The following is a 24,797-nucleotide window of genomic DNA, read 5'->3' as shown; positions in this document are numbered from 1 at the left end:
CTGTCCCGGTTGCCCCTCTTCCAGGCCAGCTCTCTGCTATGGCCAGGGAGTGCAGTGGAGGATGGCCCAATACCTTGGGCCCTGCACCCCATGGGAGACCAGGAGAAGCACCTGGCTCCTGCCATCGGATCAACGCAGTGCGCCGGCCACAGCGCGCCAGCCGCGGCGGCCATTGGAGGGTGAACCAACAGCAAAGGAAGACCTTTCTCTCTGTCTCTCTCTCTCTCACTGTCCACTCTGCCTGTCCAAAAAAAAAAAAAAAAAAAAAGAAAGCAATTATAATAATCCAGGGAGTTGGAACCAGTGTTGTAGGGTAGTGGGCAAAGCCGTCGCCTGCGATGCTGGCATCCCATATGGGCTCCAGTTCAAGTTCTGGCTGTTCCATTTCTGATCCAGCCTCCAGCTAACGTGCCTGGGAAAGCAGTGGAAGATGGCCCAAGTGCTTGGGGCCCTGCCAACCAAATGGGAGACCCAAATGGTGCTCCTGGCTTCAGTCTGGCCCAGCCCTAAACCACTGTGACCATTTTGGGAGTGAGCCAGTGGATGGAAGATCTCTCTCTCTGTGTCTCTCTCTTTCTCTCTGTAACCATGCCTTTCAAATAATTAAAATAAATCTTGAAAAAATAACAATCCAGGGAGGGAATGTCAGGCTTACATAATCATCTAAATTTACCGTTACTTCCCTGTGGATATTTTATAAGAAATGGTAAGGTTATAAGCAACTCTCCAGAGACAGGAAATAAAGTAAAATCAAAACATTAAAAACATGAAGATCCTTCAAATCAGACAGTGCAATCATTCTGCACCTCACCGTCTGTGTACTCACCATTCTTCCGTTCACTAAGTGGAGGCAAGTTGGGATTCCTGCCGGGGTGGAGGCCTAGGGTCAGCTCGGGCTGCAGGGACAGCTCCTGCAATTCATTGGCAACAGCTTCGCTCTGGGGACTGGGGGCTGCAGACAGGGACACGAGCACTGGTTCGTCGTCATTGTCGCCAGCCCCTCCTCCGTCCAGCCCATTCGCAGCAATGACGGAAGGGGGCAGGCACACCACACTGGAGAAATCCACTTTGGCTTTCGTGATGACAACCTAGAAGTGGAAGAAAAGGCAAAACTTTCAAATGGCATCATAAAATAACTATACCATTAAGTATATGCCGAACATTAATATAATATTACAAATTATGCCATTAGCTTTTTGTAAAGTAAGCAAGCGTTATTAAGTATGCTCACAGAGTACACAAAATTTCAAGTCTGAAACTGTCCTCAACTAGATCACCCAGGAGGATAACATATAAATGAAATAAAAGCAGTACATACACACAGAATGGGATTAAAGGCAATGCCAGTTGCTGTGGTCTGAAGTTTACGTGTTAAAAAATTAATCCCGGGACCAGCGCTGTGGCTTAGTGGGTTAAGTTGCCATCTGCAGTGCCAACATTCCACATAGGCATTGGTTTGTGTCCTGGTTGCCCCACTTTTGATCCAGCTCCCTGCTAATGCACCTGGGAAGGCAGAGGAAGATGGCCCGTGTGCCTGGGCTCCTGCACCCATGTGGGAGACCCAGAGGCAGCTCCTGGCATGGCCCAGCCCAGCCAGCTGAGAAGTGAATCAGCGAACAGAAGATCTCTCCCTCTCTGTCTCTCCCTCTCTAACTCTGCCTTTCAAATAAATAAATAAATCTTTTAAAAAAAAAAAACACTACATCTCTATACATACTGGAAAAAACAACTGCTATATACGATTAGTCTATGTGGCTCAGTACTCTTTCCATTGACCCAGAAACAACATGTGTCTCCTTTAACAACAGCCTTTTTAGACCAAAAAACAAAAAAACAAAAAAAAAAACTTTGATTTTATGATGCTCAAGGACTCCTCAGGACAACACTCCTAAACACTCTTCCCCCCTACACACACACACACACACCACAAATAGATGATGGCTTTGGAACATGTTTTCTTTTTCTTTTTTTAAATATTTATTTATTTATTTGAAAGGCACAGCCATAGGGAGGAAGACACAGAGAAAAAGAGGCCTTCCATTCTCTGGCTTATTCCCCAAATGGCTACAACGGCCGGAGCTGGGCCGATCCGAAGCTGGAAGCCTGTGTTCCCCATGTGTCCCACGTGGGCCCAGGGGCCCAAGGACATGAGCCATTTCTACTGCTCTCCCAGGCCACAGCAGAGAGCTGGACCCTGAGTGGACCCTAAGTGGAGCAGCTGAGACTTGAACCAGAACCCTTATGAGATGCTGGCAACGCAGACGGCAGCTTTACCCGCTATGCCACAGTGCAGGCCATGGAGTATATTTCCTAAAATTTACACTTATCTTCATTTTCACTCGAAAAACTGGATAGAGAGATTAATCTTCTGATTCATTCCCCAAATGCCCACAACAGGGCTGGGCCAGGCTGATCCTAGGAACTTGGAACTCCATCCAGGTCTCCTAGGTGGGTAGCAGCAACCCTAGAACTTGGGCCATCATCTGCTGCTTCCCAGGGCATGTCTTAGCAGGGAGTTGGATCAGAAGTGGAGGAGGTGGGACTTGAACATGCACTCTCACAGAGGACACAGGCATCCCAAGCAAAACAACCTAACAGCTATGCCACAAGCCCACCCCAGAATGTATTTCTAAAAACAAACAAAAAACAAAACCTGAGGTGGTCTTAAAGGAAAGCAGGAGGATGGTGTTAAAACTTCAGTCATATGGGGCAGACATTTGGCTTAGCAGTTAAAACGCTGGTTCGGAGCCCCATGACCCCATCAGAGCATTTGGATTCGATGCCCACCTCCTGGCTCCAGCTTCCTACTGAGAGGACCCCACGAGGCAGCATTGATGGCTCATGTGACTGAGTCCCCACCAGCCACATGAGAAACCTGGACTGAATTCCCAGCTCCCATTGCAGGCGTTTGGAGAATGAACCAGCACATGAGACAGCTCATTCTCTGCTCCCCCCAACCCCTCCCTGGAAGAGGAAGAGGAAGAAAGAGGAAAGAGGGAGGAGGGAGGAAGAAGGCAGAAGAATAAAAATCTTAGCATCAGGGCCAGCGCCGTGGCTTAACAGGCTAATCCTCCGCCTTGTGGCACCGGCACACCGGGTTCTAGTCCCGGTTGGAGTGCCGGATTCTATCCCGGTTGCCCCTATTCCAGGCCAGCTCTCTGCTGTGGCCCGGTAAGGCAGTGGAGTATGGCCCAAGTCCTTGGGCCCTGCACCCGCATGGGAGACCAGGAGAAGCACCTGGCTCCTGGCTTCGGATCAGCACAATGCACCAGCCACAGCGGCCATTGGAGGGTGAACCAACGGCAAAAAGGAAGGAAAAAAAAAAAATCTTAGCATCAGGAAAAGTGTCTTCATATAGAGCACCAGGGTTTCCAGTAACAGTTGTTAAATCATTAAGGACAGCAAGGATTCTTACTCTTCATAAAAATACAGAGAAAGGTATCATGACATTGACAGCTGTATATGCAGTATATGGGCTTTGCAAGTTGTGCCTGCACATAATAGGCACCCAATAAATATTCACTAACTGGGCTGGCGCCGTGGCTCAATAGGCTAATCCTCCACCTTGCGGTGCCGGCACACCGGGTTCTAGTCCCGGTTGGGGCGCCGATCCTGTCCCGGTTGCCCCTCTTCCAGGCCAGCTCTCTGCTATGGCCAGGGAGTGCAGTGGAGGATGGCCCAAGTGCTTGGGCCCTGCACCCCATGGGAGACCAGGAGAAGCACCTGGCTCCTGCCATCGGAACAGCGCGGTGCGCCGGCTGCAGCGCGCCTACCGCGGCGGCCATTGGAGGGTGAACCAACGGCAAAAGGAAGACCTTTCTCTCTCTCTCTCATTGTCCACTCTGCCTGTCAAAAATTTTTTAAAAAAATATTCACTAACTGAACAAAAAGAAGTACAAATGATACTTAAATATCATCTTGGGGACAAATCTAGATTTCACAAGAAAGACTACATGAAAGACATAGAAACACCAATAATAATGTTAGGAAGCTGAGGACAGAAACCAGCAAACCTTACTCCACTGAGGTACTCCAACAACTGTTGGGCTGGAATCATGATTTCACTTAAAAAGTTCTTAACCAAGAATCAAAACTCCCTTACTTCAAACTTATGGTATTTATGGTGCTATAACTTAGATTAGCTTAAGTAATTAAAAAAATTATTTGAAAGGCAGAGTTACAGAGAGAGATCTTCCACTTGCTAGGTCACTCCCTAAATGACTGCAACCAGCAGGGTTGGGCCAATCCGAAGCCAGGAATTTCTTCCAAGTCTCCCACATGGGTGCAGGGGCCCAAACACATGGGCTGGCCTCCACTGCTTTCCCAGGAACATTAACAGGAAGCAGCTCCACTTTTGATCCAGCTCTCTGCTATGTCTTGGAAAACAGCAGAAGATGGCCCAAGTCCTTGGGCCCCTGCACCCGCTTGGGAGACCCAGAAGCTCCTGGCTCCTGACTTTAGATTGGCTCAGCTCCGGACACTGCAGCCGTTTGGGGAGTGCCCCAGTGGATGGAAGATCTCTCTTTGTCTCTACTTCTCTTTGTAATTCTTTCGATCAAAAAAAAAAAAAAAGAAAGAAAGGAAGGAAGGAAGGAAGGAAGGAAGGAAGGAAGGAAGGAAGGAAGGAAGAAAGAAAGAAAGAAAGAAAGAAAGAAAGAAAGAAAGAAAGAAAGAAAGAAAGAAAGAAAGAAAGAAAGAAAGAAAGAAAAGTGGAGCAGCCGGAACTCACCTGTATGGGGTACCGGCGCTGGAGGCTATGCTACAACAATGGCCTACGTAAGTAAAATTTTATGATAATTGGAGGTGGGGGAAAGAATAAAACAGCATCAGCAACTTGATATTTACCAGATTAAGTGAAAAACTAAACACTGCCTCACGAAGTATCGTTCTTTACACGATTACAAAAGAGACATGTTAAATGTTAATAATAAATGAGGCCGGCGCCGTGGCTCAACAGGCTAATCCTCCGCCTTGCGGCGCCGGCACACCGGGTTCTAGTCCCGGTCGGGGCACCGATCCTGTCCCGGTTGCCCCTCTTCCAGGCCAGCTCTCTGCTGTGGCCAGGGAGTGCAGTGGAGGATGGCCCAAGTCCTTGGGTCCTGCACCCCATGGGAGACCAGGAGAATCACCTGGCTCCTGCCATCGGAACAGCGCGGTGCGCCGGCCGCAACGCGCTACCGCGGCGGCCATTGGAGGGTGAACCAACGGCAAAAGGAAGACCTTTCTCTCTGTCTCTCTCTCACTGTCCACTCTGCCTGTCAAAAAAAATAAAAAAATAAAAAAAAATATATAAAAAAAAATGTTAATAATAAATGAGTACTTCTCGTTTCAATTATTTTTTCCATTTAAGGTGGTCTGGCAAGAGTGTTTAATGGCTATAGAGTCTCAGTTCTTCAAAGCGAAAAAGTTCTAGAGATCCGTTGCACAACAACATGAACACACTTATCATGAGGGACTGCACACTTAACAATGGTTAAGAGGGGCCAGGCATTTGGCCTGGTCGTTAGGATGTCCGCATCCCATATCAGGATGTCGTGGCTCACGTCCTGACTCTGCTCCTAATTCCAGCTTCCTGCTAATGCACACCTTGGGTGAAGATTCAAGCAGTCAAGTCCTGGCCAGCCAGTTGAGAGATGTGGACCCAGCTCTGGCCAGGCCCGGTTGGTCACTCTGTGCATCTGGGGAGTGAACCAACAGATGGGCTCTCTCTCTTTCCCTCTCTCTCTAACTAAAACAACAAACTGGCTAAGAGGTAAATTTAGGGGCAGGCACTTGGCCCAATGGTTAAGACACTACTTGGAATGCTCACGTGAGTCCTTGCTCCTCTGCTTCTGATACAGCTTCCTGCTAATGCTCACCTTGGGGACAGCAGATGATGGATCAAGTGCTTGGATATATGCCACCCATAAGGGAGACCTGGACTGAGTCCTACGCTCCTGGATTCAGCCTGGCCCAGTCTCGGGGAGTGAACCAACAGATGAACCACCTCTGTCTCTCTCTTTCAAGTAAAATGAAAATAAATATTTTTTAAAGCAGGTAAATTTAATATGTTTTCTTACCATGGTAACAAAAAGTAGCCTGGTAAAATCTCTGCTTACAAAGACAACTTACTAAATTAACTCACATTAAACTCATATCATTCGCTTGGCTTGAAAGAATAAAACCACAGTCTTCTTCAATCTACCGTTCACTAATTCAGGACAACCTTCTTGCTGCTACTGCGAACCAGCGAACCATCACTACTGCAGGGACCTGACACCTGACACTCCCGTGTGCTGCGATTCCGGAACCGAGATCCACCGCATGACAGCACGGTTCTTCTAATGCAGCACGAAGTCGAACTGCGTGGGTCTGTGACTCTGGTGTGCACACAGTGTGCATCGCCAGCACTCTCCGAAGGTACTTGATTTAAAAAGAGCTTTGTGAAAAATGGTCCCAAAAGAAAGTCAACCCAAGTTCAGAGTTAGGCATAAAGAAAATATGGAGAAGTTTAAAAAGTGATTTTTTTTAGAACACACACATTTTTTTTTTTTTTTGACAGGCAGAGTGGACAGTGAGAGAGAGAGACAGAGAGAAAGGTCTTCCTTTTCCATTGGTTCACCCTCCAATGGCTGCTGCGGCCGGCACACCACACTGATCCGAAGCCAGGAGCCAGGTGCTTCCTTCCTGGTCTCCCATGTGGGTGCAGGGCCCAAGGACTTGAGCCATCCTTCACTGGACCTCCAGGCCACAGCAGAGAGCTGGACTGGAAGAGGAGCAACCAGGACAGAATCCAGCACCCCGACCAGGACTAGAACCTGGTGTGCCAGCACCACAGGCAGAGGATTAGCCTAGTGAGCTGTGGCGCTGGCCAGAACACACAGATTTTTAATAGACAAAGGTATCAAATCCTGTAGTGACATGGACCCTGACAGTGCCCTACTACTACCCAGAATAAAAGAAAGAACAATCTGAAAAACTATTTTATCAAGCGCTCCCTTCAGGACGTATTCTAATAGCTTAGTAATCAAGCTTCATATAGTATTTCAATTTTCATTTACTTATTTGAGAGGGAGAGAGAAAAGAAGCTCCTATCTGCTGGTTCACTCTCCAAATGCCCACAACAGCCTGGGGCCAATGTCAGGAGCCAGGAATTCAATCCAGGTCTCCCGTGTGAGTGGCAGGAACCAATTACTTGAGCCGTCACCGCTGTCTCCCAGATTACACATAGGCAGGAAGCTGAACTCAGAAGCCAGAGGTGGGCACAGAACCCAAGTATTCTGACAGGAATGTGAGATCTTAACTGCTTATGCCAAATGTCCATCCCAAGTTCCATATTGACAGAATCATAAGGGCTTGAAGACGTTGCTCAGAATTTATATATATTTTTTCACCACATATTTTTACTGAGTAAATTATATGTTATATTGGTATTCGTTAATTTAGTGATTTTGAAAGTTTCAAGATATATTCTTTTAAAATGCCAGTATTAAACCATATTAAAATTGTAACTGTCAAGGGGGAGTGCATACAGGAAACTAGTGTGGCACAGAACACTGATGTCTGGTGAAGCTGGTACTGAATATATGAAAATTTATTATTCTCTCTGCATTTGTGTGTTGCATAATATTATAACATTTTTAAAAATTAAGAGTCTTCCTTCCATAGAGCAAAGACTTGATAAAACATAATGAAAGGTTTCCTTTACACTGACTTTAGGAAACAGACCAGAAGTCAGGCCAAGCACAGACAGAAGTGCTGGTGGGCGTGTGGCCCAGTGGGTTAAGCCGCCAGCTGGGATGTATCATATCATGTATGAAATCACACCAGGGTGCCAGTTCAAGTCCCTGCTACTTCACTTCCCATCGGGCTTCCTGCTAATGCACCCTTAGGCCCCTGCCACCCATGTGAAGACCTGAATGGAATTCCTGGCTCCTGATTTCAGCCTGCCCCAGGCACGGCTGTTGCAGGCATTTGGAGAGTGAACCAGCAGATGGAAGGTGGATCTCTGTGTGTGTGTGTGTGTGTGTCTCTGTTGCAGATGGAAGATGGATCTCTCTCTCTCTCTCGCTCTCGCTCTGCCTTGCAAGTAGATGAAAATAAATAAACAAACATTACAAAGAGAGTAACAAATAACCTAGCATAAAATACATACACTGGTAGGAAAGCTAACTTCTCTAGCAAACACACTCTCTTCATTATGAAGTAGCCCACAGGAGAAAATCCCAATAAACTATGACCACCTACACATAAGGCCAAAAACCGCTGAGGTACAGCCACTGTGGATTAAATCTTATCTATCAGTTCCTGAATACTCCTAAAACTTTCTTGACGGTAAAACTGCAATGTTCTAGTGCTGTGAATTTGTAATTCCACTGAATCCAAGATCAGGCCTTCCTTTTCATCAGAGGATCGGTAGCTCCAGTTTCTGGACTGCTGACTCATGCAAGATCAGAAGCAGCCGGAATAAAGCAACACGGGGGCAGGGCCGGCTCCCACAGCCCATCTGCTTCCCTCGGCTGTTGGCTGCATCCCGCCTCATCTTCCCTCCGTGCCACCCCACCCCTTCTGGGGCTGCATGCCTTCTGCTTTACAGAGTGGCACATGTAACCGAAAGCAATGGCACAGAATGTGTTAGAGAAATGGAGAGCTCAGACAGACAGCTGATAACTCTAAAGCAAGTGCTAACAGGATTCTTTATTCTGACCCATGACTAAGAGCTTCATACCAGTATATGCGTGGCTCTTCAAAAAAAAAGTTTCTGTATAAAAATTATTTTTAATCAATTAATGACATTCCTACTGGACGGATCCTTACTCTTATTTTTCTTGACTTATTTTATTTACTTATTTATTTAAGACACAGAGAGAGATACACAGATACAGAAAGAGAAACCATCCACTGGCTCACTCCCTAAATGCCCACAAAGGCCAAGGTTGGGGTGGGCTGGGCTGAACTCAATCCAGGTCTCCCATACGGGTGGCAGTAACCCAATCTCTTGAGCCATCCTCACTGCCTCCCAGGATCCACATTAATTGGAAGCTGAAGTCAGGAGCCAGAGGTGGGTACTGAATCCAGGCACTCTGATGTGGAACATGAACATCCCAACCACAAGGATAAATGAATTCCCCTCTTGATTTATTTCATTATAGTACAAAAGCTAAATCACTCTCTCACTGTCTGTAAGTTTGTGTGTGTGTGCCTGTGTGTGCAACATCTGACATGTAGGAATTCAAATCAATTGAAAACTTATTATATAAATACTAGGCATTGCACTAGGTCCAAGGATAAAGGTGGGGAAAGCATCAGGTCTTGTCTACCTGCCCCATCTTTATCCCTAGAACCTCCACCATAGAACTCTTCCAAAAACAAGGAGTACAAGACACAGAAAAACAGATCGTCTATCTCAAAACAATGGAAGAGTGGTGTGGCAGATGAAAGACGACTGCCAATTCTCCAACACTTTTACCTCCCCTGGACAGGTGGAATCTACTTCCCCTCCCATGAAGCTCAGCTGGCCTCTGCCTTGACCAGTGCAACACACTGGAAGTGATGCTGTGCCGGTTCCATCTCCAGACCTCATGACGACTGACAGCTTCCACTTTGGTCACCCGGAGCCCTATATCTCACATAAGAAGTCCAACCACCACACTGGAACTGGGAGAAGTCTCAAGACTACACGGAAAGGAAGAGGGGTCCAGCTGAGTGCAGACTTCTAGACATCCCTACCAAGGTGTCAGGCAATACGAGGAAAGCTATCCTGGATCCTCCAGTCACCTGCGGAATGCCACTAAGAGACCCTAGTTAACACCTGTGGACCCAGGTCAGTAACACACAGAAGCATCCCTGTCCAAATTCCTCTCCCACAAAACCGAGATGTAGCAAATGGCCCCAGATTTCTCAAAAGCAGCACTGGCTAAATGACATTCGAGTAAATGCTTTCAAATTCTGAAGAACAGGCTTTGATGTGTTCTACCAATCCTGAGAAAGAGAGAGAGACGTGGAATCCAGGCAGCAGGGGGTCCTAACCCAGGAGAAGAAGAAACACACCACACACCACCAGGGGAAAGTGAAGACAAACGCCAGGGCAGCAGGGCCAAGAAGACCAGAGATCCCGACTAGAGCAGGAAGCAAAAGCTCCAGGAGGAACGTCTCAGGGATGCTATAGGGTCTGACGGAGGTCCTGCAATTCGCAGTTAATGGATGAGTGCCTGGGGGAGTGGGTAATGAGGATCAGACAAGGTCACAGGGTCGGGTTTCATGAGATGAGGAAGAGAGACCTGCACTGCCCTCTGCCATGTCACAAGACAGCGAGTTGGCCCTCACCAGACGCCAGTGCCACACCCCTGTGCTTCCCAGCTCCAGAACCAGGAGCCAAATAAACTCCTATTTTATATAAATTACCCAGTCTTGGGTACTGGTATTTGGTTATAGCAAACTGAAAACAGACTAAACCAAGGGGGGAATTTCTGATACATTATCCAACAAGTTTAACCAAGTAGAAAATTGTGCTTGAGACCTTCAAAGGATATGGGAAGAATTCATGACACTCATGAGGAAAATTAAGCAAAAATTTTAATATAGGCAATTATCCCAAAAAAACAAAAAATTATATAAATAATGGAAAGTAAGTAAAATAATAAAAATTACGTGGCTAAGCACTGAATAACATTTACACATTCATAATAAGTCAATATTGAATAAAGATTTAACTAAAATCTGTAATACAACCTCACTGGAAAGATGGCAGATAGGGAGTTATGAGACAACTAAATTTTCATCTACTATAATAGACAATCCATAGACAGAGTTGAGACTTGCTGTCAAGAAACCAAAGTGCACACATATTTAGAAATATGGAAGAGAACACCAGAAGAGGGTTTTAAGCGGTGGCCCCAAACTAGCAAGTCTGGGATGGGGGAAGATACCACACAGTTCTCAACTAAGAGGCCAGCCAATGGTGACAGGTAGCCCGACGGGCCAGGATTCATCTGGCCTTTGATCACTTCTGGTTTTCAGTGCCTCCTGATCACTCTCCAGGCAACCAGTCATCTAAGTTCTTTCTCTCCGCCTGGATAACAGTGACAATGTCACAGTGTTTCTTCAGTTACAACAGGACAAGGTCCTTCACTTCCCGCTTCATTTCTCAGTCCCCTGTATGCACTCTCTCCTCTGTATCTATCTGCTACACTGCTCTCTACTTGTGACCACCTAAAATTGCCTGTTCTTCCCCACCACCCACTTTCCCTATTATCCATCCACTCCCAACAGGCTAGCTTCCAAAAGGTCCCAGGCGTGCTCCTCCCATGGATACTTTTATCAGTATTAATACAGATCAGTCCCCTACTAGAAGTTACGGTCACCGAGGAAAGGAACTCCATTCTATTGTTGTTTTGTCTCAAGTACCTAGACACAGCACTTGAAACGGAACAGGGACTCAACAAACTCATCTTTCAATAAATACTTACTGATTACACAACACACTCATGACACACTGGGTGCTGGGGATTATAGGCAGTAACAAAGTTCCTGCCCTCCAGGAGACGGAACTGCCTGAACAAAAACAAGTGTGAGTACACGCGGAGTGCACTCCAAAGGGAAACTCCGTCTGGCAGACCATCCAGTCTGAGTAGAAAACTTAGGTGAGATGCGCCTGGGACAGAAAGCTAGCTCTAGAAGCAGGAAGAAACACCATCAAGTAGTGTCTCAGTGGAGTATCTACTGCACTGGAAAAGGGGAACAGGAGGTAGGGAGGAGGGCTAGTTATGAAGCTGTGTCACTAGACAAAGCAGATGACGTGTTGAGATCCTGAATTCAGGTAAACTAACGTAGAAAGAAGAGAACTGCCACACAACGCACCTAGAACTCAAACCTTAGCTGACTTAACTTTGAGTGGACTGAGACAGAGCTATCTGACATGGGACGTGTCTGTGTTTGACTGCAGGGGATAACAGGAAGGAAGGTACCAACGAGGACCACAGGCTGTAAGCCAGAGTGACTGTTGGCGCGGAGCCCTGCCCACAGAAACAGGAATGAGGAGGAATTGTATCAGAGGGAGGTTGGGTTTGGTTTTGCATGTTGGATTCAAATTCAAATGATGGAAATGGAACCTGGGATTCCATCAGAGACATGAGGAAGAAAACATGGAAACGGGGATAGAATGAGAGAAACAGTAACGAACATTAGGATAGGCAGAGAATAACAGAAAAAAAAAATTAGAAGAGTATAAGAAAGAAGGAAAAGTACAGACATAAAGGAATAACTGCTATCAAACTTGACTCAGCTGAAAACCTACGAATTCCTGGACTCAAATCACCTACCGTGGACATTAGACCACTCGTTTGACTCCCAAAATTATCGCATATGGCTGAGTATCCAATTACAGATCTGTAGTTTCTACTCACTATTTTAGAAGCTCAATAAAGCTGTAACTTTATAATGCTGACAGGCAACCAGCTGTCCCCAACCTTAAAGACACAAGTAAGCTCCAGGGCTTTTAGAAAGGGACATGAACTCGCCAACTGGAAGCAACAGAAGTAAGAACTTGAAGAGTGTAACACACTCTATCCTCAGGCTCAACCTCTTTTACACTGGCTCACTGTTCCCAGTGAGACCCTGCCAGACACCCAGAGCTCAGAGCACATCCTGACCATGGCAGGTACACCCGGGAACGCCACGCTTTAGCAGAGCGACTCAAACTGCCTGCTACCCACGGTGCCTAAAGAAGGCCTCTGGGACAGATCCAGCTTCATTAGCTCATCCAACACACACTGACTGACCAGGCACCTTCTGGGTACCAGCAGTCTAACAGAAAAGCAGCCCTGCTTCCATGGAGCTTATATTACACTGAAAGAGAAATAAAGGAAATAAACATACAGTTCAATAATTTCAAAAAAATGTAAGTGTCATGTGCCTGATGGCTAATTTAGACTAAATGGTCAAGAAATATTCTTGTCTGAACTGAGACATGAGTAATAGCCAATGCTTTATCCAGCTGAGGCACTGCGCGTGTATGTACTTGGTCCGCACAACACTAGAAGTACTCTGCCTCTGGCCACCACCCAACCTGATGCTGCCTGAATGGGACAGCAAACAGCCGGCCCGCAGAGGGACGCAAGCTGCCTGTTACTCGTGGTGCCTAAAGACCTTCCGGGGCAGACCCAGCTTTCATTAGCTCATTTCACAGGTTCAAGGGAGGCGAGGCGGGAATGAGCTTGGCATCCTGCAGCGTGGCCAGAAGAAAGGGAGGAGGAGTGTGTTCTACCAGCACTGCATGCTACTGATGGAGTTAAACAATGCAGTGATACAATGTGACTTATGTCTTCTTAAAAAGATCACTTTGTTGGTTCACTCAGGCTGCCATCTGACCATTCTGTGGTGGCCCCCTAATGACAATGACCCTGGGACCTGTGCCTTAACATAGCATCGTATCACTAAGTTAGGGGAGGTGGGCCTTCAGCAAGTCACTCTGAGGAAAGCTGATCATCACCATCTACCCTGTTATCATTAAGGATATTATCTCTAAGTACAGAAAGATTAATAACTATCAGGTAGTATTCTGTGGCAGACATTTAACAGAAATTTGACAATTTGCCTTAATCGCCTCCCTAAAATCACTGAAAAGGCTGCTTGTTTTACGGCACTATTTTGATGAGATGAGTTCATTACATTCCTTGAACTTTATTCATGCCCACAAACACTACAGGTATGCTTTTCCCAATCCCACTTCTATGGTATTCAAATATGTTCCAATTTTTAAATGAGGAATTCTACAAGGATGCTTCAAAATGTCATGGAAAATGCAAATAAATGATGTTTAAATGATGTTGATTTTGGTGCCATAGTTTTGAAAACCAGACAAAGAGGAGTCCTCAAAAAGTACACAGGACACACCACATATTACAAAAAACAACATGGATTTCAGTTTTTTGCACCAAAATTAATATATATTTTAATTTTATTTTTTGTGAACTTTTTGAAGCTTTTTTTTTTTTTTTTTTTTTTTTTTTTGGACAGGCAGAGTGGACAGTGAGAGAGAGAGAGACAGAGAGAAAGGTCTTCCTTTTGCCGTTGGCTCACCCTCCAATGGCCGCCGCGGTAGCGCGCTGCGGCCGGCGCACCGCGCTGATCCGATGGCAGGAGCCAGGTGCTTCTCCTGGTCTCCCATGGGGTGCAGGACCCAAGAACTTGGGCCATCCTCCACTGCACTCCCTGGCCACAGCAGAGAGCTGGCCTGGAAGAGGGGCAACCGGGACAGGATCGGTGCCCCGACCGGGACTAGAACCCGGTGTGCCGGCGCTGCAAGGCGGAGGATTAGCCTAGTGAGCCGCGGCGCCGGCCCATCTATATATTTTTTAAAGGTTTATTTATTTGAAAGGCAGAGCTACAGAGAGAGGGAGAAAAACAAACACTCACACAGAGAGATATATGTTGTTCACCGGTTCATCCCCCAAATGGCCACCACAGCCAGGTCAAGGCCAGACTGAAGCCAGGAGCCAGGAGTGCCATCCTGGCCTCTGACATGGGTGCCGGGGCCCAAGCATTTGGGTCATTATTTTTTGCCTCCAGGTACATCAGCAGGGAGCTGGGTAGGAAGCAAAGCAGCTGATGCTAAACGGGCAATCCGATACAGCATGCTGGCATCACAAGCAGCGGTTTAATACAGTGCACCAGTGTTGGTCTCTGGTAATTTATCAATTAGAGAATTCTCTGAGAGAGTGAGGGATACATAAAACATCCAGGGCCAGCGCCATGGCTCACTTGGTTAATCCTCCACCTGCGGCGCTGGCATCCCATATGGGCGCCAGGTTCTAGTCCCGGTTGCTCCTCTTCCAGTCCAGCTCTCTGCTGTGGCCCAGGAGGGCAGTGGAGGATGGCCCAAGTGCTTGGGACCCTGCACCTGCACGGGAGACCAAGAAGAAGCACCTGGCTCCTGGCTTCGGATCGGCGCAGCACGCCGGCTGTAGTGGCCATTTGGAGGGTGAACTAGTGGAAGGAAGACTTTTCTCTCTCTCCCTCTCACTGTCTGTAACTCTACCTGTCAAATAAATAAATAAAATCTTAAAAAAATAAAATAAAACATCCAAATGCTGTTTATCAAACATCTGAAAAAAGGTTAAATATGATCTGCATATATCTATTCATCTGCAAAATAACATAATTCATTACGAGGCACTTCTACACACTTCTACTCTTATACCAAAACCTATGCACCAATAAGCCAGGCAACATGAAATGCTGCCAGGCCACAAAAAAGTCTGCCATGTACAGAACCTATCATAGAGACTTTGTTGAGGTATGAATAATACAAAAAAAGACCAGTTATTTTTTAACATATTAACTTTGGAATGAGAAACTTGTTGAGACAACCACCGTGCGCTGAAGACAGCAGGTGGGGAAGGAAGACACTGTGCTGTGCTGTTCCCATGCTACAGTGCAGCACCAGAAGAGAAGCCCTATCTTTCAGTGCCAAGAAGCCTCATATCCTCAGATTTCCCCACGTGTTCTCCCATGCTGGGTCAGCTAAAAGCTCCTATTTTACAAAAGGAACCATGAGTAGTTGCTAAATTCTTCATTAAATAGTTTTAAACACTAACATTGAAAAAGGAAGAGAAAAGAAACCACCATGCTTCTGTAGGAGCGTCCCAACACAGTACCACTCAGAGCAGAGAGGTCAGCCCACTGGTGCCCCAGGGGAGGGCTCGGGACACTGCACACTGCAGCATGAGAGCTGCAACACCATGCACGTGAGTCACCCTCCCAGTCATACTTTAACTGTTAAAAACTAGCTGATTAATTACATTTACCTATCCTAGTAAGATCAGCTATGACTCAGAAGCAACAGCTTCTCAAGGTGCTTCCTGGACTACAGCAAAGAGTTCATGTTTAGAAACTCATCTCACTTTCTCCTAGTAACTGAGTAGAATCTCTGAAAATATAATGAGCCCTGACAACTTACATAAAAATAGCTCCTGGGCTATGGTTCATTGCTGTTCCCCGCTGACAACTTCCTGTTTCAAATAGTATGACTCTCAGCTAATTAATATTCTCAAAAGGGGGCTGAGAATTTCTGATGAACAATACAACTTTAAAATCAGCACAATTATATCTAGACCTTTAAAACAGAAAAGAGAGTAGAGGCAAAGACATCAGTTTTCTAGACAAGGCAAATCCAGTCACGTACAATGTATGACAGCCAACTACGGGACAAGCATACGACTATGGTCCCAGAAGACCATACTGTCTGCCGGCATCACGGCCATCTCAGTATGTGTAAGTCTACTCTCTCCTATTCGCACAATGATAACATCACCTAACAATTCATCCACATATGCACACTGTGGAGAAGTGATGGCAACACAATAAAAGTGCTCTCACAGAACCACAGGAATGTCCACAACTGCATCTAAGAACCCAGGAGTCAGCGCTGTCAGGAGTCAGCGCTGGGTACTCTGAAGACGCCCTTGTAAGCAACAAGCATGGGGCAGACATCAAAAAAAAAAAAAAAGGTGGAGCTGGCGCTGTGGCACAGTGGGCTAAGCCACTGCCTAACGCAACAGTATCCATGTAGGCAACGTTCCAGTCCTGGCTGCTCCACTTCTAATCCAGCTCCCTGCTAATGTGCCTGGGAAAGCAGCAGAGGATGACCCAAGTGCTGAGTGAAAGGACCTCACCTAGATCACCAAAGCAGACACTGGAGGTTGCTGCCCAGTATCCACTCTCCCTTCTTCCCTAGTAACAGAAACCTAGACTGTCGCTGAGTGCACGCCAGAATGAAGACTACACTGCCCAGCCTTTCTTGAAGCTGTGTGTGTGTGTGGCCTTGTCATTGAGTTCAAGCCAAGAGACATGCATGAAAGCATTAGTTGTGATTTCCAAGAACTGAACTTAGAAGAATTAAATACATTGTTCTTTAGACACCCATCCCTCCTTCTGAATGGAATACAGAAGAGGTGGCTGGAGAAAAAACAGCAACCCTAGACAGTAAGGAGGAAGCAACCTGTTAAGAATAGCAAGGCAACAAAAACAGAAACTGGTTCCTTGACTCTATGGAACACCACACCAACCCTGAGTTAGTTATTTCTGGACTTTATATAAGAAAAAAATACATCAAAAGCCATTATTATTTGGCAGTTTCTGGTCACAAATCATTGAACATAACTCCAATGTAGACCATGGTAACAGGTGCAGGAGGCTTCACAAAAAAGAACCTATCCCATGGCACTGGGTTAAGAGTAAAATGCTAGTAGTGAACACTCAGCTACCGAAGACAGAAAAGGTAGCAACCATCGTAATACACTGATAAAACATTTGGTTAAACCATTGCCTGATTATTTTGGAAAACAATAATTTTAAGACAAATAGCAGGAAAGATTCAAAATATTGTATGTGAGGGGCCAATGCTGTGGCACAGCAGGTTAAGCTGCTGTTTGCAACACCAGCATTCCATATTTCAGTCCCAGCTGCTCGGCTTCCAATCCAGCTCCCTACTAATGAGCTGGGGGAAAGCAGTGGATGATGGCTCAGGTGGACCTTCCATGGGAGACCAGGATAGAGTTCCAGGCTCCAGGCTTCAGTCTGGCCCAGCCCCAGCCACTGCACCATGTAAGAAGTGAATCAGCAGACAGAAAATTCTCTCTTTCCCTCTCTCTCTCTCCCTTCCTCCCTTCTCCCTCCCTCTTTCTCTCTTCTTCTCCTATTCCCTCCCCCTCTCTAGCTCCGCCTTTCAAATAAATAAATAAATCTTTAAAAATAAATTTATGTGTGGCCTATATTCTTGCAACTTCCAACAAACTCCCCCAGAGAAGTCTAACTCAGACTAGCGCTAGTGCAACAGTAAGCAGGATGCATGGAATGCACCTCTACCAAAGAAGGTGTATTTGTCCCTGTGGCTGGTATCCCAAGTTCACTTAAATCTCCTTACCTCAGAGCATTACAGAGCAGGATGAGAAGGCTCCTACGTTTCAAAGCGGCACAGCCAAAAGCAGCAGCAGCTATATGGTAGCCTTAGCAGAAGACAAGACTGGAGCTATGCCACACCAGCTATAAACCCAAGACCTGCCCCTAAAGGGGGGTTGGGGGTGTAGGATAATCTCACACAGGCCCATTGTTTCAGAAAACCTCCCCATAACTGCCATTAGGTTAAGGTGAGGCAGAGACAGACAAGGCACAGAGATAAATAAGTAAAAGAGCAAAGTCATCAGACTTAAAAACAATGTTTAATCCAGGAATTTATGACTCCATATGGACAGAACGCTTCAAACTTCCTACTCAGCAGTATCTAATAATCGCTATAGACTTCTTTTTTTTTTTTTTTTTTTTTTGACAGGCAGAGTGGACAGTGAGAGAGAGAGAGACAGAGAGAAAGGTCTTCCTTTGCCGTTGGTTCACCCTCCAATGGCCGCCGCGGTTGGCGCGCTGCGACCGGCGCACCGCGCTAATCCGATGGCAGGAGCCAGGTGCTTATCCTGGTCTCCCATGGGGTGCAGGGCCCAAGCACTTGGGCCATCCTCCACTGCACTCCCTGGCCACAGCAGAGGGCTGGCCTGGAAGAGGGGCAACCGGGACAGGATTGGTGCCCCGACCGGGACTAGAACCCGGTGTGCCGGCGCCGCAAGGCGGAGGATTAGCCTAGTGAGCCGCAGCGCCGGCCGCTATAGACTTCTCTGTTCCTAATTCTCCCCCTTCCTGAACGGTCATTGTTTATTGTTATCCTGTCTCTACTCCACCTGTGTACACCAAGAGTTACCTTGGGAACAGTTACCTTGTTGTCCTTTAGTCTACAGAATCTGAACCATATCTGAAAGAGAAGATGGCATCTTACTCAGATCTCTCTCTGTCTCTGTCTCTGCCTTTTAAACAAAACAAAAATAAATTAAGAAAAATTAAAGATGGAAAAGAGAAAGGGACTAGAGAAATTTCATACCTGTTCAATCTAAATCTGATCTTTTTAAGCCACAGCCTGACTCCACCACCACCACCACCTACCCCTGTACACACACACACTCCAACTCAAAAATATTGCTCCAGGGGTAAATCTAACTTGAAAACTCAATCTAAAACACAAAATGCAACAATTTCTTAGGGAAAACAATGAAAAACCAGGAAGGAAACATTCTCCACACAAAATAGAAAAGAGTCTTCTCGTATCTTTTCCTTTAAGAATGTAAGAAAGGAAAAGTGATAGCCAGCCATCCAAGTCTGCAAGTTTCTATCCACCGAGGCAACCAGCCTCAGATGGAAAATAGAAAGACTGCTTCTATACTGAACATGTGCAGACCTTTTTCTTGTCATTATTCCTTACACAGTATTTATATTGCATTAGGTATTATAAGAAATCCAGAGTTGATTTAAAGCATACAAGTGGGCATGGACACTGTAGCACAGTATAGGTTAAGCTACTGCTTGCGATGACCACATTCCATATCAGAGTTCCCGGAATCAAGTCCTATCCCTGCTTCCAATTCAGCTCCCTGCTAACATGCACCTTGGGAGTCAGCAGATGGCTCAAGTACCTGGGTCCCTGTCACCCTAGAGGAGACCCGGACAGAGTTCCTGGCTCCTGGCTTCAGCTTGGCTCAGCTGCTAATGCATCCTGGGAGGCTGCAGATGATGGCTCATGTGCTTGGCCCCTGCCACCTACAAGGGAGACCAGAATGGTGTTCCAGGCTCCTGGCTACGGCCTGGCCCAGCCCTGGCTGTTGCAGGCATTTGAGAAGTGAACCAGTGGATCAAAATCAATCAATTAGTCAATTAATCTCTCTTTCATTCTCACTCTCTGTTGCTCTGCCTTTCAAGTAGATGAAAATAAAAACTAAAAATAATAAAAATGCTTACACATGTTTCTTTTGCATAAAACCCAAGTTCACCCTACATGGTATATACCTTGAACTGCTGGTTCCAAGGATATATATTCACCATCACCTTTATAAAATCCTGCCAAAGAGCCAGCACTGTGGCACAGCGGGTTAAGCCACTGTCTACAGCACGGCATCCCATATGGGGTCTGGTTCGAGTCCCAGCTGCACCACTTCCAATCCAGCTCCCTGCTAACATGCCTGGGAATGCAGAAGGTGATGATCCGAGTCCTTGGGCCCAGCACCCACATGAGAGACCTGGATGAAACTCCTGGCTCCTAGGTTCAGCCTAGGCTGAACAATAGCCCTGGCTATTGTGGACATCTGGGAAGTGAACCAGCAGATGTAAGATATCTGTCTTTGTCTTTCTCTCTGTCTCTGTGTGTGTGTGTGTCTCTCTCTCTATCTCCCTCCCTCCCACACTCTCTCTCTCTCGCCCTCTCTTTCAAATAAATGTTTTTTTTTTTAAATCCTGCCAAACTTTCCATAGGGCTCTAATTTTTACACACACCAACAGTGTAATAAGGTCTTTTTCCAAAAGCTTGTTAACAACTGGTAGTATTAAACTTTATAGTATTTGCAAAATTTAAGTGTGTAATATAGTATCTCATCTGAGAATGAGCCAACTTTATTGTTTATGACACATAGGTACTTTCTCTTCTGTGACATTTCTAGTTCCAGATCATTACATATATAAAAAATACAACTTATTCCTTTCTTGTGTTCATCCATACAAGAGGCAGATGCTATAAAATTTTAAGTCTACCATTCAATCTTTCAATAAAACAGAAAATATTTCTTTACAATTATAATTTTCAAGTTGGCATAAATCTTTAGGAAAATGATGATTCAGGGTATGTCTGATCAAGGCATCCCATGTGCCAAAATTTCATATAGCTCTGTGCACTTAAAAGGGTAGCTATCTCACCCACATAGATAATTTGGTCCTACTTTTAATTAACAGCTTTACTGGGATGTAATTCACATACCATAAAATTTACCCTAAGTATATATAATTCAATGGTTTTTAGTATATTCATCTTAGTATACTACACAAACTTCTGCAACCATCACCACTACCATCCAACAACAGAGCATTGTCTTCACCCTAAAAAGAAACCCTGTGTCTGTTAGTAGTCACTACCCCACTTAGCCTCTCTTCCAGCTGCCTGCAACAACTAATCTACTTTCTGACTCCATGGACTTGCCTATTTTTGACATTTCACACAGACAGAATCACACAATATGTGGTCTTTCATGACAAAGCCCTTTCACCTAACATACTGTTTTCAAGGTTCATCTGTGCTGAGTCACAAATCCGTATACTATTCCTCTTCATTGCCAAATAGTATTTAACTGTAAAATAAATATATTTTATTTACCTGTTCATCAGCTGATAGACATTTGGGCTGTTTCCCTTTTTTGTTTATTATAAAAAAACGGTGCTATGAACATCTGCATACAAGTTTTGTGTTGACTTAGGTTCTCAGTTCTCTTGCGACACACTAGGAGTGGAATTGCTGAGTCACATGTGACTCTATGTTTTACCACATAGCTAAACATAGTTTAGCATTACAAATATCTCATGTGTCTAAAATCACCTGTCTAGGTAACAGAATTTAGTCACAGAAGGAAACTCTCAACTCTAACACACACACACACACATCCTTTCTAAGATGGAAAGCAGTCTAACTTTTGACTCCTTGGGAAAGGCATGATTTCATAACAATATATGAATACCATCAGCCCCTTTGAGATTACAGTTATACTTAAACAGAACTCATGGTATCACGTTACAGAGACAGAGTATGCACGTGACTGCCCTCTCTATTACAGAAAGGGTGGGTGGTGATCTGGCCATGACCACACAGTGGTACCCCTGAGAACACAGTCTCTTCAGGCACTGCTACCGGAAGAGCCTCAATGCACCGAACCTGCTAACAGATTTCAAGGCCTTCACAGATATGTTCTATTTGTTTCTAACAAATGAGGTCTTTTAGAAACCTAAAACAAACAGGGCTAGGAAGAAGCTGACAAGACTGAGTGCCACCAAAATGCTCTATTTCTAACATTTGTCCTTGATTAAAAACCAAGAGACTTGTCTTGCCTGTTTTCATAGGACTTTAGCATATTCACCTTAGTATATTGCACAAACTTCTGCCACCATCACCACTACCATCTAACAACAGTGCTGACCCTCTCGGGGAAAGGCCGATGTAGTCACAGGAGAGCACGCTAGCGTCTCAGAGGAAAGGCTACTGCTATGTTTGGTGGAAAACAAAACGTGCAATAATGAAGCCACAGCTCCCTACGTGACATCAGGGGCCCCTCACAAACAGGCAGTCATAATTTTGGTGACTTTATCTTTTCTGGTACAAAACTACCTTGCGATGAGAGGATAATTTCCAACCCTCCAAGCAATGAATTCCCCAGCTTTCCCTCTGGCTGAGTGAAGCACACTCAGGCACAGAATGTAATAAAAGAGAATGCTGGAAGGAGTCCACCTTGCGACTAAAGGAAAGCATGATAAAGCAGAGCCTAAATGATGGTGGATCCTGCAAAACTGTAACCACAGAGCAGTTCACAGAGGGTGCACAGGAAGACAGTGCTTACCTATTTTTACCTCCATGGTAATATATGTGATATTTGTCATCTGCGTAGCACTTTCTATGTACAGACGATTTTTAACCACAATTCTGGGGCCGGCACTGTGGCATAGTGGGTAAAGCCGCTGCCTGCAGTACCAGCATCCCATAGGGGCACCAGTTCAAGTCTTGGCTACTCCACTTCTGATCTAGCTTTCTGCTAGGCCTGGGAAAGCAGTGGAAGATGGCCCAAGTGACTGGCCCCTACACCACATGGGAGGTCCAGAAGAAGCTCCTGGCTCCTGGCTTCGGATTGGTGCAGCTCTGGCCTTGTGGTCAATTGGGGAGTGAACCAGCAGATGGAAGAACTCTCTCTCTCTCTCTCTCTCTCTCTCTCTCTGCCTCTCCTTCTCTCTCTGTGTAACTCTTTCAAATAAATAAAATAAATCTTTAAAAAAAAAACCACAATTCCAGAATTATTCCATCACAGCCACTGAGTGTGACAGGTTACCTTCCTCCTCTGAGCACTCAGAGGGGAGACAATCAGGAAGAAGAGACACAGACCCTCTTCTACTGACTCAAAACCTTGTCAAAAAGATGACACAATGTCTGAATTTGAGGGATTAAAGGCATTCTAATTATCCAATGATTTCAGATGGGAAACTGAAGCTCACAAAGTTGTAAACCATTTGTTGCTAAGCAAGAGGACTCTGTGGTATAACTTCTTGACATCTGAAGTCAATGGTCCCACTCTAAAGTTTTATTAAAACATTAGCTTTTTTATCACATAGGTTAGATTTATAACCAAGAGTAGTAAATAGGAGTGCAGTATTATTCCATTTATGAGATACTCAGAGTATCTCAGTATCAAAGAGAAAGAAGGCAGAATGCTGGTTGCCAGGTGCTGAGGAGGGAGGAACAGGAGGTATTGTTTAATGGGTAGAGAGTAATTTTACAAGATGAGAAAGGTTATGGGGATGAAAGGTGGTAATGGCTGTACAACTTTATGAATGTATTTTAGTACCACTGAAGTGACTAAGAGGGGGCAGACACCTCTCGCAGCAGTTAAGACACCACTGAGGACGCCCGCACCCACAGGAGAGGGCCTGGGTTTGAGTCCCCGCTTAGCTCCCAGTTCCAGCTTCCCTGTGAGGCAGCAGTGATACGTCAAGGAATTGGGTCCCTGCCACCCACACCAGAGGCCTGGATTGAGATCCCGGCTGCCAGCTTCACAGGCCCAGCCCTGGCTGTTGCAGACATCTGGGAAACAAACTACTAGACAGAAGCACTGGCTCTCTCACTCTCTTCCTCTGTCTCTCAGATAAATAATTTTTAAGGTGATTTAGGAGGCTGATGCTGTGGGTAAGCCTCTGCCTGCAGTGCTATCACCCCACATGGGCGCTGGTTAGAGTCCCAGCTGCTCCACTTCTGATCCAGCTCCCTGCTAGGCCTGGGAAAGCAGTGGAAGATGGCCCAAGTGACTGGCCCCTACACCACATGGGAGGCCCAGAAGCTCCTGGCTCCTGGCTTCAGATCGGCACAGCTCCGGCCATTGCAGTCAATTGGGGAATGAACCAGCAGATGGAAGATTTCTCTCTCTCTCTCTCTCTGCCTCTCCTCTCTCTGTGTAACTCTGACTTTCAAACAAATAAATAAATCTTTTTAAAAAATTGTTTTTCGCCGGTGCCGCGGCTCAATAGGCTAATCCTCCGCCTTGCGGCGCTGGCACACTGGGTTCTAGTCCCGGTCGGGGCACCGGATTCTGTCCCGGTTGCCCCTCTTCCAGGCCAGCTCTCTGCTTGGCCCGGGAGTGCAGTGGAGGATGGCTCAAGTGCTTGGGTCCTGCACCCCATGGGAGACCAGGATAAGTACCTGGCTCCTGCCATCGGATCAGCGCGGTGCGCCGGCCGCAGCGCGCCAGCCGCGGCAGCCATTGGAGGGTGAACCAACGGCAAAGGAAGACCTTTCTCTCTGTCTCTCTCTCACTGTCCACTCTGCCTGTCAAAAATAAAAAAAAAAATTAAAAAAAATTTTAAAAAATTGTTTTTCAAATAAAGTGATTTAGATGGTAAATTTTATGTGTATTTTATCACAATAAAAAAAAGAAGAGAGCAGATAGTGGGAATGACATGACCAAAGTAACATTTTAAAAGCATCAATGAGCTCAAGGAATAGAGCTGGGTGGATGCAGGGCATGAAGGAAGCAGAGGGCACAGTGAGGAGCTATGGAGAAGTCTGACAGAGGGATGGCGTCAGCTCAGTCACCGGTGCCACTCAGCAGACAGAAACAGACTTGGCTATATTTGAAAGCTTGGGTCAGAATCCTGAAGCAGTGGGCCAGCACTATGGCATAGCAGGTTAAGCCCTCTACACCACT

The 24,797-nt window shown here is 45.9% G+C and overlaps 1 protein-coding gene across 5 annotated transcripts in view; it reads right to left on the bottom strand.

Annotated features, from left to right (window-relative positions):
• The window catches only part of MRTFA (myocardin related transcription factor A), a 153,634-nt gene that overhangs the window by 115,533 nt on the left and 13,304 nt on the right, over positions 1-24,797 (bottom strand). Inside the window, exons 1-2 of one of the 5 annotated variants that reach the window (XM_062202801.1) lie at positions 14,740-14,846; positions 827-1,088 (exon numbers count right to left, since the gene is read on the bottom strand). In XM_062202801.1, coding sequence (XP_062058785.1) covers positions 827-1,088; positions 14,740-14,775 — 298 coding nt within the window. In that variant the 5' untranslated portion in view covers positions 14,776-14,846. Of the gene's footprint in view, positions 1-826; positions 1,089-14,739; positions 14,847-24,797 lie in introns of those variants that run through there. The other 4 variants (XM_062202803.1, XM_062202804.1, XM_062202805.1 and 1 more) reach the window with 4 other exon arrangements.

The sequence above is a fragment of the Lepus europaeus genome, chromosome 10 (genome assembly GCF_033115175.1).
Source record: "Lepus europaeus isolate LE1 chromosome 10, mLepTim1.pri, whole genome shotgun sequence".
NCBI lineage: Eukaryota > Metazoa > Chordata > Mammalia > Lagomorpha > Leporidae > Lepus > Lepus europaeus.
This window is presented reverse-complemented; position numbering and strand designations above follow the sequence as displayed.